The 14,459-nt window shown below is 31.7% G+C and overlaps 1 protein-coding gene across 1 annotated transcript; it reads left to right on the top strand.

Annotated features, from left to right (window-relative positions):
* Positions 1–240: 240 nt before the first annotated feature.
* Positions 241–13,274, top strand: LOC110725557 (arogenate dehydrogenase 1, chloroplastic-like). The gene is made up of 3 exons (XM_021905010.1): positions 241–1,116; positions 2,438–3,138; positions 11,673–13,274. The coding sequence occupies exons 1-3, from the start codon at positions 679–681 to the stop codon at positions 12,676–12,678; spliced, it is 2,145 nt and encodes a 714-aa protein (XP_021760702.1). The 5' UTR covers positions 241–678; the 3' UTR covers positions 12,679–13,274.
* Positions 13,275–14,459: the final 1,185 nt, after the last annotated feature.

Here is a 14,459-nt window from a genome sequence, read left to right as displayed (position 1 = left end):
TTATGTACACATGATTAATTACACCTACTTATTTCTTAATTTAATTTTTGTAGGTGACTTGAATGTATATTAAATCAAACCAGATTACTATTAGGGATATTTGGTTAAAAGGGTTTTGAAGCAAAAAGAGTTATTTAACATTTTTAAAAAGGTATTTTGGGTGTTCATTTGATAAATACTCGTATGTTTTTTTGGTATAAAAAGGTCAAAATAGGTATAGTACCAATTATTTATCAAACATGTTTTTACATACAAACTAATTTCAAACAACTAATGCAAACATCTACAAGCTAGATATATCAGCTAGTCAAAATAGCTAACAACTAACCACTAAACAAGACCTATTAATATAAATAAATCAAGAATATCTTTGATAAAAAAAAAATAATTAGTAATATAAAAAAGTAGGTCCCACCTAAAAACACCACCCACCATCACAAGTTGACATGTGTCAAAATCATCCCAAAAAAGTCTAAAGAGAGGAAGGTGGTGTCCTCTACTACTCCTATGACTACTACTAACTTCTATAAAATCTAACCATTTCTCTTCCCAATAACTCGTTGCCAAGATCTAGCTTATTTAGTCCTAACTCTTAGCCCTCCAACTTTGTCCACCTACCCTTTTCTCTCTACTCTCCACTTCTCATTCTCTTTATTATTCCCTAAATAGTAAATAAATATGCTTTCTATCTCATCATTCCACCCTTCCACCACCACCGCCGCCGCCGCCGTCAACCACCACTCACAACAATGCTCAGCCTTATTTTCTCCTCCTACTCACCTCGCTCTCCCTCTCCGCCACCGCCGCAACAACAACCTTCATGTTCGTTGTGGCGGCGGTGGTGGGTCGGAGTCTAATGATTTCGTTGTATCCTCATCAATTTCATCATCATCAACTCGGGGTTGTAGTGACCCCCTTGAAGTTGCTAATAGAGATGTTAAGCTTAAGATTGGTATTATTGGGTTTGGTAACTTTGGTCAGTTTTTGGCGAAGACTATTGCTCAGCAAGGTCATAGAGTTTTGGCTTATTCTAGGTCCGACTACTCCCGTGCTGCTAAGGAGATCGGCGTCGAGTATTTCTCTGACGCCGATGATTTATGTGAGGAGCATCCTGAGGTGAGATTTTTTATTTAGTCACGTTTACTATTTTGCGATGTTTGTTATTATCATAATTATTATGCCATAATAATTATAACTTGTGGTTGCTCAAAAATACTAGTTAGTCATTTCATTTATGGTTATATTGTGATAGGTTGAGATAATGGGATTGGGACAATAATTCGAAAGAGTGGGAATTATTTTGGTTGAAACTTTAAAAAAAAAAAAAAAATGCAACTTGCATAGATAATTCAAGTAGCTTTTTATAAGTTGGCCCACAATAATTAATAAATGACCTAACGTAACAATTAAACATGTCTCACTTTTAAGTATAAATTTGTAAAGAGTCGATATTATTGTTTTAAATTTGGTGTTTAGAAAGCCACTAGGGCAGGGTAAAAACCGATCTCAGGATCTCCAGAAATCAGGAGGAAAACTCTCACCACTTGAGCTATTCTTTACTTTTAGAGTCTATATCATTGTTGATAAATTAAAACAAATAAGGAGTACTAATGAAGTCCATAAACTTGATTATTTTATGGCTTTTAACCTTATTAACATGACAATTATCCATTGTGAAAATATTAATTATCATATCACCTAGTTTAGCCGGTTTATGAAATTGTAGCAAATGACGTACAATAATAATGTGTAGTGACTTTGATTTTTAATTCATTAGCCTATTCAAGTATTTTGCATCTTTTTTAGAAAAAAGACAAAATATACAAGTTAGAAAATGGTGCTACCGAATAAAAAAAGAAAAAAAATTAAGTTAGAAAATGGGATGTTAAAATGACATAAAGTAGCCTTACGCAAAAATTTTGAACCGTTTTTGTTTGACCACGTCGTGTTTATTTAAAAAAGACACAAGAAGGTCAATTATTTATTTTGTAATCTATCACTTTCTAAAAGTAAAATCTAAAACGCTCCTTTACTTATAAGGTTGTGACATTTCGATGATTGAAAATCTGGTGCGTAGACTCGAGAATTGTAAAGGATAGTGTTGTAAACGTGATCGAATTTCAAAATTAAGCATGACTTGTCTACAGTCTCCTATGCTAAAACTGTTCTATTTTATCATGTATGAATCGGATTAAAATTGACATACGTAGTAGTACGATAATGAATTTAAGTCCCCATTTGTCTCCTCTAGTCGTCCTAGTAAAATATCTCACGTATCAAGTTGGTTTTGTTCACGCGGTTTTGTAGCACTAGTAGTTATTTTCATTATTACAACATTATTGTTCATCAATAAATTGGATTTGGTAGGAAATACATGGTACGAAGTACTAGCTTGACCAATTCTAATTTGTGTACATTATTGTTATCCTTTTTTCAGGTGATCCTTCTATGCACCTCCATCCTATCAACGGAGAAAGTCCTCCGCTCGCTCCCTCTCCACCGCCTTCGTCGGTCCACTCTCTTTGCAGATGTCCTCTCGGTCAAGGAGTTCCCCCGCTCCCTCTTCCTACAAGTCCTTCCTAAGGACTTTGACATCCTTTGCACCCACCCAATGTTCGGCCCTGACTCGGGCAAGAACGGGTGGGGCGGGCTCCCATTTGTCTTCGACAAGGTCCGGGTCGGGTCAGACCCAACCCGGACCTCTCGGGCCGAGGCATTCCTAGACGTCTTCAGGAATGCCGGGTGTAGGATGGTGGAGATGACCTGCGCCGACCATGACAAGCACGCGGCCGGGTCACAGTTTATAACCCACATGATGGGCCGGGTTTTGGAGAAGTTGGCCCTAGAAAACACACCAATTAACACAAAAGGGTATGAAAGTTTGTTGAATTTGGTGGATAACACAGCAAGAGATAGCTTTGAGTTGTTTTATGGATTGTTTTTGTACAATAAAAATGCAATGGAACAGTTGGATAGAATGGATTGGGCTTTTGAGATGGTAAAGAAGCAACTTTCGGGTTATTTGCATGATCTTGTTAGAAAACAATTGATGCTTGAGACTAATAATGAACAAAATGGGGTGGATCAAACATTCATGCTTCCTTCTCCTAGTGATGATCGTCTTCAAATACCTCCCTCGTCTGAGATTCCAGAGAAGAAGGCCGATTTTGTTGTGGTCAATGGTACTAGGTAGACAAGGTAGTGTTAACAAATAATGAAATCGACGACAACAGCAACAACGACAACAACAACAATAACAATATTCGAGCACGTACGTATTGAGCCGTTGGTGCTAGAGAGGAGATACAGGATGTTTTGGGGGTTCCTGAATCCATTGCAGCCTCATTAACTGCATTTTTTTGTTACTGATGGTTATGTACCTATGTTATTTTTTTTGCTCAAGTAGTATAATTAGGTTATTAAGCATGTATAATATTAATCAAAGTAAATTATAGCTAAGTGAAAGTAAGTTTCATGAGATGATAAATAAAAGTACAAATCATGAAAGTTAATTTATTTTTTCATGTGTTGATTAATAAAATGACACTTAAAATTTTTAACAAGATCAAGGTGGGACGACTCTGCTTTTACACATGCATGTTGTATTCTTCATTTCAGTTTAAACTGTTGGCATACCTCAATTTTATAAGCTAATTAGCATATCATCTAACAACTCGACCACCAAGGCGCAATATTAGATGTGCATATGTCATGTATGCACGCTTAATTGTGGAGTATCTTAGCATACAAGCTTCCTAAAAGTAAAAAAATATAGATGAGTAGATGACTTCAAACTCCTTATATGTCAGATTTGCTAGGTTATCGACTAAGGGTCTGACTTCATTGACTGAACTCAGCTGAACTGAACTGAAATGAATATTATATAAGAGAAGGAAATTAGAAACTGAAGTGAACTAAACTGAACTGAAAATAAACGTATGAGAACAAGCCCTAAGAGTAAATTAAAGTAGGGGCAAAATTTCATTTGTATTATTATCAGTGAGGATGATAAAATAAATAGTTTATACTACCAAGTATATATTTTACATGTACTTAATGATTAGTTTAATTAAATATTGGAGGGTATTAGATGGTCTGGTTAGATAATAATAGATATTGACATGAAACATTTTTTACAAAGTATATGTTGTACCACGTTGTCTCTATGCACATCTAACAAACACCAATTATTACTGGTTCACCATCTTTTGAATGTTATAAAGTCATATACTACTTCCGTTTCAAATTTTTTACAAGTTTGGAATATTTAATATCTCACAAATAATAAACTAAAATTGCAAAAAATATAAAACAGAGGTAGTATATTAAAAGTTTTCCACAAAATCTATATCTCCATTCGACCACTCCTTAGTTTTTTTGGAACGTAAACTTTTAATTTTGCTTTGTCCTAATTGTAACTTGTATCCATTTACTTACGAAATCATTATTCCTCAAAAAAAAGATACGAAATCATTATTGATCGATCCATCACTCTCTTCAATCAATTGTCATGCATCTATCAAAACAATTAAATTGCGTGCAAAATGGTACGAGTAGTAGAAATTTATGTGGCTGTCTAAACGAGAAGTGCGTTTCATGCATGCTAACTTCCTATTAATTTTGGAGCGTTCGTTATAATATTCTTTCTCAATCAAGTCTCAAATTGCAAATTTAATTCTCAATGAAATAACATCACCGAATTAATTGCATGTTTGTCAATAATTCTAAATACTTCGTAGCTTATAGTATTGATTATTCTCGACGTAATTTAATTATAACGATTAAAGTCGTGTTGCATTATACTTTAATTTGTACGTACTAAAATAATTAATTAATGTACTATAGAATATTGTTCTATTAAAGATCCGAACAAAATCACAAAAATAAAAAGTCAAGCTTATATATATTTGGCTTACCTTAACGTGGCTTGGCTTGAAATTAAAGGTTGAAATCTTAAATAATTAAGTGGAAATGAGATTGATAAGAATTCAAGTAGAAGTAGATAAATTATTATTGGTATTGTTTTCAATAATTTTAAATCTTAATTTTAAGAATTTTCATCAAGTATATGGTATATATTGAGGGATATTTTTAGCAGTATATTACTAATTATAATGGATCGGAGTAGAAATACAACATTGGTTAGATGAAAGTTTAGGTCGACTCAATCATTAAACTGGTTAATTATAATCAAGAGTTGGTGTTTGATCAAGTCAAATAAAGTTGAGTGTCTAGTAGAAAGGTTAGCTATAATTGCTAGAAAATCCTATCCTATTGTTGGTCCAAGTATCACCGAATGAAAGACAATTTTAAAATATGGAATAATACATGTCTCTAAGGGCCTGTTCCGATTGACTGAACTCAGCTGAACTGAGCTGAATTGAACTGAACTGAACTTATTAATTAGTGATTTCTAACTACGGATTAGTGATCTTTGATTATTTATTGATTATTTATTACTATACATATGTCTATATACAAATGTACATATTATTATATTATTAATATTATTATTATTATTATTATTAATTTTGATTATTATTATTATTATTATTATTTATTGATTATTATCATTATTACTATTGTTATTATTTATTGATGATTATTATTATTATTATTATTTATTGATTATTATCATTATTACTATTGTTATTATTTATTGATGATTATTATTATTATTATTATTATTATTATTATTATTATTTATTGATTATTATTATTATTATTATTATTATTTCAATTATTATTATTATTATTATTATTATTTATCACTTATTGATTATTATTATTATTATTATTGTTAATATTATTATTATTGTTGTTGTTGTTGTTGTTGTTGTTGTTGTTGTCGTCGTCGTCGTCGTTATAATAAGAGCTTAAAAGAATGAAATTTGGCTTTATATCATTAGCAATATCATTAGACGTAAATTAAGAGCTGAACTAAACTGAGCTGAGTTAAACTGAACTGAACTGAACTGAACTGAATTTCAACGGAAGAAACAGACCCTAAATAGCAATACACACGTAGTATATGTTCTGCTTAAAGTTTTCATATAGATTTAATTTGCAAATATTTCTAAAGAAGTACGAGACATGCATAATGATTTTACTCTGTAACAACTTACCAAAGAGAAATATGTTGGGAATCTTGCGATTAGTAAATTTAAAATAGATGATAAGGTCGATAAATGATTCATAAGAGTACGTATGAGAAAATAAATGAAAGTTGATTTGAGGTTCTAAGCTCCTGTTCTTTTCACCTTATTTTCACTTATTTCAAAGTTCAGATAAGTTTAAATAAATTGTGATGAGGGTTAATCAGGGCGGTCAAGTTTGATTTATAACTAAAATAAAATAAGTTAAGATAAGTTCAGTTAAGTAAAAATCAGGTGAATAAAACGCACCGTAAGTAATACGTACTAGAACAGACACCTATATTCTATATAAATGATCAAAATGACAGAACAGGTGGATCGAATCCACATCCACCCCAAGCTTAATTATAAGTGATAATATTACAAATTGCATGTTGTGAGCTACCAAGTTTAGCTCATAACAAAAATAAGTTCTAATAAAGGTTAATAATTTCAAATAAAATCAGATAAGTAAAAATCAGGAGGTGAATAAAATGCACTGGAAGTGATACATACTACAACGGACACCTATAAATGATCAAAATGACAGAACAGGTGGGCGAACCCACCCCAAGCATTATAAGTGATAATGTTACATATTGCATATTCTGAGCTAATTAAGTACAAATTAAATGAACTGATTATATTGTCAAACATCCCAAGAAAAGGGATAAGGTAGGTGTCAATTCGACAAAATTACTTTAATTTTAAGTTGGTTGCAAAAAATCAATTATGAAGGTATTGTGTTCATACTCTTCTTCTAATATTGTCTGCAAAACTACGTGTTATTGTATCTTCCTCAAATAGAAAGGAAAAAAAAAACCTACGTGTTGTATCATTGTTAAGGCACCTCATCAATTAATTCACTTATTTTAATCATTCTATTTGCAAGTTACATACTCCAAAGTCCACACCCCAAACCTATGCTTGGTACATGAAATCAAACACAAATATTCTCTTCGTTCCTATTTATCCAATCTATAAGAATTTGATTATTTTTAGTAGACGTGTCAGTAATTAATCAGTAATATATACTAGTACGGACGTCTTAAACAAGAAAACGTGGCAAATAAAAATAAACAGAGTGAAGAACACTATTACGGATTTACAACCTATCTTCCCTTTACTATTTATCCTCTGCATGCAGGCCATTACAACAATTATTGCATACTACATATTAGAATTTACAAGATGTCCTACATAAGCTATTTACCTACCTTTAATTTGTATCACAATGTAAACGCTCCAAGCCTCCAGCATATATATATATATATGACCTCATGTCAAAGACTAAGTAAAACCAGAGTTCAAAGTCTTGCACTTACCTACCAAAGTAAAGCTAAATAATTCTTATGAAATAAAAGTTTTAACAATTAAAGTAGAAAGCATAAATATTTGACATTTTGACCTACCCATGTCGATACAAAGCCAAACTAGTGGCATCTTTTACTTAATTGCACCAAACATTAGTAAAAGATCCTAATATAGACAACTAGCCTTAATTCAAACTAATAATTATTTCAATGAGCATCTAATTAATCCCTCCATGCATTCCCATCATCCCATATATGTAAACTTCTTGTGAAGGTCATGTTTTTGGTACGAAAATCGAAGAATTTTTTTTTTAAAAAAAAAATGTTAAATTTAACGGTTTTGGTGGTGAATCTATTTTTTTTTTTATGGTATTTTAATTTTTTTTTTGGTAGTAATTTCAAAAATTGAATTATTTGTGGGTGGTAAAATACAAAATTTAATTTTCAATTAATTATTATATTATTATTATGGTATTACATGTATTAGTGTTGAAAGTGAAACAAATGTTCTGTCAAAAAAAAAAAGAAAAAAAAAAGAAGAGTGAAACAGATGTTCATCAAATCTTAATTAACAATCTCATGCAATTGAGATTGTGTTTTTGTGTCCCCATTCTAATTTATTGTGATCCATTAGAACCATTCCTAAATGTAGGAGTTGGTATTTTTGGAATCGAATCTATCATTTATTCATTAATTAATTTTAAAATATACAGTATTTATAAATTTCCTAATATTTTTTTTGAATAGATAAATTTCCTAATTTAAAACTAACTAGGTTATTGCCTTATTATTGGGTCCAAGTGGTGCCTCAATTGTTTATATTTTATTTTGGTGCAATCATTTAATTTATTATTACATGACAAATGTCTATATTCTTATATGAGGCTTGAATGCTAGTTGATTAAAAATAATTTTTATTTTTACAATAAACTAACAATATATCTACTTAAAAAAAAAAAAAAAAACAATATATATACTCTGAATCATACTATATATATGATGACAATACATTAATTTTTTTTTATCAAACCTACACCTCCAGATCAGTAGATCACATGTAAACCTTACGGAGTATATAATATATTTGATTTGCAGTATTATTTTCGGTTCACGTTTTTCTTCCACAAAAACAACACATCACTACATAAACCTCACAATATATCTAATTTTAAAAATATAATAATAGATTTTATTTCAACCTAGAAGACCATGGACATGGACATACAAATGATTAATTGTGGGTCTTATACAGACAACATTTCAATATGTATCTTTGAACTTTGTAAGGAAAATCAACATGCATGACATAATATTAGCTACTTCGTACTTCGTGTTTTTTTTTTTTTTTTTTTTTTTTTTTGAAATAACTTCGTATAAGGTAAGACTAGCTCTTAAGACTACTTAAAATATTAGTAAGAAAATCACCAACTACCCATGAGTATATTTTCTTGACTAAAAATTGTTTGATAGTGATCCTTAAATTAATATTTTATTGGCTGATTTTTATTTTTTTTTATGACAAATTAATTATAAATGTTTTTTCTTTTTTTGAATTTACTATTTTTTTTTTATATTTTCATAATTAATTTATGAATTATTTTTATTTTCAATAATAATAAAAACTAAAATTTGTAAATTAATTAGTAGAATGATAAAAAATTCAATATTTATTTAATAATTAATAAATGAATTTAAAAATTACACAAATGATTTATAATTAGTTTTGATATTGAAAATTAAATCAATATCAGCCAATAAAAAGCTACTATAATAATAATAGTTTTTCAATACGATTACATTTTTTGACATGTGGTCTAAGTCATTGTGACTTTGTACATTATTGTTCTCTTACCTACTTAATGTTATGTTAAATTATGATACTATTTGGTGCCTTTTGTTGATCTTCTTACTTTCTAATCCATCGATGTATTTCTTATTAATTTTCCTACACTTCTTATATTTTCGTTTTATGACAAAGGAAAGTATTTCTTTCACTCACTCCACGACAAATAGATACATTACACTTGGAGTATTTGTGTCTTTAGACAACATTTTTTAATTTTTTACCCTTTTAGCAAGTTAACAACCAAGGGATTTAGAGCCTGTTCTCATTGACTGAACTCAGCTAAACTGAACTGAACTGAATATTTATGAGAGAAGGAAATTAATTAGGAGCTGAGCTGAACTGAACTGAGCTGAACTAAACTGAACTGAAAATAAACGTATGAGAACAAACCCTTAGTTTAATTTTCACTAGAAATTTATTCTCTCTCGGTTTTTGTTGAAACAACAAGTTGAAATTGAGTACGAATGAAGAATGTTAGTACACCGTAACTAGATTTGTTGGTTAAAATCTTAGGAAATTGTATTAAAGAATTATTGGAACAAATTTCCAATGCATTCACATTGTATCTATCTAAAGTTCAAAAAATCACTCTATCAACTTCATACACAGATACACTTATTACTCCAAAATTTGATGTTTAATTAAATTGTTTGCATCATTATCACACAATTATAAAATTATGTATTGCATTTGCATGCATGAATGACATCTCACCAAAGCTAAGCTACTACTGTACTTAATTAATAGTCAAACGCGCACATACAATATTCTAACCTAATCTTTGCATCTCACCAAAGCAACTACTTAACAGACAATAGTCAGTCAACACATACATATACTAGTACAATCTAATCTAACCTAATCATAATTATGAATGTTACGTATAAATGTATTAGTTGAAGATAAACAATCTTTTACGATATTTGATCCACACGGTCCATTTGATGCTAGGTCAATCGACTTAATTGACTCATGTAAGGAGTACCCTACTGTGGATCGTGGAGTAGCTAATATGAAGTATCTATATCTATCTATCTATATATATATATTGAAACCCATGGCAAAAATTGCAATCATGTCACGTGTCATGATTCTTACCACGTGTCATGATTCTTACCACGTGTCGTCATGACTTGATAAATGATGTGGGGTCATGTGTGACTCATGTCATATTAAAATCGTTCATTAATGTTTCCTCACAAAAAATTTATGTTCATAAATTCTAAATTTTTAATTGAACTTATATATATATATATAATATATATATATATAATAGCAAATTGATTTCAATATAATCACATTCTTTCGTTTACTCATCCATAATTCATATAGGTTATATGTACTACGTATTTAAAATATGTAACACAAAAATATATAGCAATTTTAAAACCACAACATGTGTTTACTTTGAAGAAATCTATAAGGGTAGATAAAGATTCCTGTAACAAATAAAACAAACTAATATGAGTATAAAAGTTAGGTTATTGCTTATTTCATAATGAATTTTGAAAAATTCAATAATATTTTTTTTCAATTATAAAACCACCAATATATTTAACTTTAATTTATTATATACAAAAAATGACCCGGGGCATCGCCCGGGCCTAAAACTAGTTCTGTAATTATACTTCCTTCGTGTTTTAACTACTCCGTATAACACTTTTAAATTTACACCATTCATAGTTTCACATACTATACAATTTCTATTTTTGACAAAACTTCCAAATATTGAGTAGTACTTTTTATAAGGAAAAACATTTTTGCGTGGCTTTTTATTATTAGACTTATTTTGACGAACGAGTTACATGATCCTCTGCATCTTTACTGATATGGAGTATTTTTTAGGACGAACCTCAAACCCGACCTAAAAATACCAGACTTATTTTACAGATCCGTACATGATTTTTTTTAAACTACTAATAAAACACTAAAACCCTAGCATTTGTTATATACACTCGGAGTCATTTGCTTATTTAATCAACAAATAAGCAAAAAAAAAAATTGACTCCAAATGATGGTATATCCGGATGTAGGCTCTCCTAAAACCATGCCGGTATAATGTTGAAATGTTTGGTAGTCTAACTAACGAGTGACTGAAGTAAGGAGGGAAAAAAAAACCTTAAAATATAATTTTCCATATTATTGAGAACCACCAAATTAATTTTCCACCTCCAACAAAAAAAAATTCCCAAATTCTCCCTCGAATATTCCGACCAATCACATCCAAATGCTTTCTCTCTCCTCCACAACCACCGCCAAACTCTCGCCGGCGCCGGCGGTTTTCCCGGCGAACCACACTTGTCTCTCTAAAAACTCCGGCAACCTCCTTTCTATTCGCCGGAGATTACATGGCGGCGTCAAAACCCTAACTATTCGCAGCATCGATGCAGCTCAACCATACGACTATGAATCCAAACTTGCCGCCGTTAATGGCAATTCATCTTCACCATCATCGGATTACCCGAAGCTCAAGGTTGCAATCGTTGGGTTTGGAAATTACGGCCAATTTCTCGCGAAAACCCTAGTTTCACAAGGTCATACTGTTCTTGCGTATTCTAGGTCAGATTACTCGAAAATTGCGTCGAATCTCGGTGTTTCGTACTTTTCTGATCCTCATGATTTGTGCGAAGAACATCCGGAGGTAATTTTGTTGTGTACTTCGATTTTATCAACTGAATATATGTTGAATTCACTTCCATTGCAACGTCTTAAGAGATCGACGCTTTTTGTTGATGTTTTATCAGTGAAAGAATTTCCTCGTAATTTGTTTCTTCAAATTTTACCTCCTGATTTTGATATATTATGTACTCATCCTATGTTTGGACCTGAATCTGGGAAAAATGGGTGGGGAGGTTTGCCATTTGTTTATGATAAGGTTAGGATTGGGAGTTCAGAGGGTAGAATTAGGAGGTGTGAGAATTTTTTGGATGTTTTTAGGAGAGCTGGGTGTAGGGTTGAGGAGATGACTTGTGCCGAGCACGATAAGTACGCGGCCGGGTCTCAGTTCATTACACATTTCTTAGGGAGGGTGTTGGAGAAGCTTGATTTAGAGGATACGCCGATTAATACCAAAGGGTATGAGAGTTTATTGAATTTGGTGGATAACACGTCGAAAGATAGTTTTGAGCTGTTTTATGGGTTGTTTCTGTACAATCAGAATGCTATGGAGCAATTGGAGAGGTTAGATTGGGCGTTTGAGTTGGTTAAGAAGCAGTTGTTTGGGCATTTGCATGGGTTGTTGAGGAATCAGTTGTTTGGGTGTACTGAGCTTGATGAACGTATTGGGAAGGCGAAGGAGTTGAAGTTGCTTTCTGATGCTGCGGCACAAAATGGTACTGCCTCAAGCTCGACTCCTAGGGAAAATGCAAATTCAGAAATTAACTGAATTTTTTTTATAGCCCGGCTCTTCAACTCGTTGGTGTGGCTATTGGACATGAATTTTGTAGCAATCAATGTTGAGCGACTGTCATCCTAGGATGTTGAGGTTGGATTTAATTGAAGTGGCTATGAAGGCATTGTTGCGGATGGGATGGTCCAGTGCACAACACTGTTACTGAAATTGCTGACTCAATTGGTTTCAAGTGGGAAACTGCTTTAGTGAGACTTCTCTGTTTGGAAAGTGGAATCGCTTTGGAATGGAGATGCATCTAACATGGTCACGCGAAGTAATTCTATGGCAGGTGCTTTAGCAAGCTAGGTGAACTGATCTGATGTGTTCCAAGTTTGACTGTGGACTTCCTATAAATTCTTTTCCTTTGTTGATTTTGAGTTTAGGTGTTTACCTATCTCTGTTTATGGAATAAATTGTTTTTAAGAATTCTACTCTTTTTTTAGCAAAAAAATATTTTGTACAATACAGGAGCAGAATTTTTGCAATGTATGTATGATTATGATTACTGGAATTTATCTGTTGTTCAATCCTCATAATTCTTCTGATAAATGAAGTTTTTATTTATTGAGAATATACATGGTGAATACAGAATAGTGTGGCAAGGGAGAATGCAATTTGTCTTTTACTTCATTGATCAAGTAAGGAAACATTGACTGGTCATCAATTGAAATATGAATTGCTCTGTTCCTTGTCGTCAAAGAAAATTTTTGAAAGGAGAAGAAGAAGAAAGAAAGACAAGATTTTTTCTTTTTCAAAACAAAGGAAAGCTACTTTATTGAAATGAATGTTGTGTCCTTCACAGGATTGCCTTAAAATGGTTCTATTTTCTTAACAATTACACAAGCAGAAGAAATCCCAAAGAAATTTGAGCTATTTACTTTTCATACTAAGTGCCTCAAATACTTTTCAAATTTATGCAAGGTCAATATGTGTCTAACTAGCCTTCATATATATTCAAATTTCTTCAGTGATAATGGATCTATGTTGCTATCTCCTTTCTACTTCTGGTTATCTTGCCTTGAGACTTCTGGTTCTGCACCCCCTGGGTCTGAATATATCTGCTGTAGTGCCATTGTTGAGCACACAAGTTTTCAATGTTGATGGTTAGCAGTGCGTCAATCTTATGCTGCGTGGTATGGCATTAAGGATGATAATCTATGAAGCTTTAATGTTCTGTGTGATGCTGCAGTCCCTTGTGATATCGTGATGAGATTTCTTGTGAGATTGGTGAATCACTTGAAGTATCTGATTTTTTATGATCGGCGTATGTTATTTCTTATGAGACTGATGTGTCTGATTTCTTGTAGTGTCCTTGCTCAGAGTGTATTCCTGCTGGTTGTATATCAGTACACAGGTCTAGTTCAAATGTGTATTTTCTCCTATTCATCCAGTTTTAACTGACTTTGTTGATAATTTACTTTTCCTGTTTTCGATTATTACTTAGGTGCCTGTTGGTAGTTTACAAGGTTGACAGATAAAACTAAAATGAAAGCTTGAACACTACTAAACCATCCCACACCCCCCCTCCCTCTTTTTTTTTTTTTCCTCTCTCTCTCTCTCTCTCTCTTTTTTTTCTTTTCTTTTTTAAAAACAGATTTTGAAGTTGAATTACTGAATTTTGTATAAATTTCATGAAGGCCGATCAAGACACAAACTTTGCTCCAGCATTTTTCTGAGAATTTATATTGTTGAAAAATTTCATCATTTTTTTGCTGGTACTTATTCAATGTTATGTTGTCAAATAATTGTGCTTGGTACAATGATATTCTACAATG

This window comes from Chenopodium quinoa, unplaced genomic scaffold, assembly GCF_001683475.1.
Source record: "Chenopodium quinoa cultivar QQ74 unplaced genomic scaffold, ASM168347v1, whole genome shotgun sequence".
Taxonomy (NCBI): domain Eukaryota; kingdom Viridiplantae; phylum Streptophyta; class Magnoliopsida; order Caryophyllales; family Amaranthaceae; genus Chenopodium; species Chenopodium quinoa.
The sequence above is the reverse complement of the archived record's forward strand: the minus strand, read 5'-3'. Positions and strand labels throughout refer to the sequence as shown.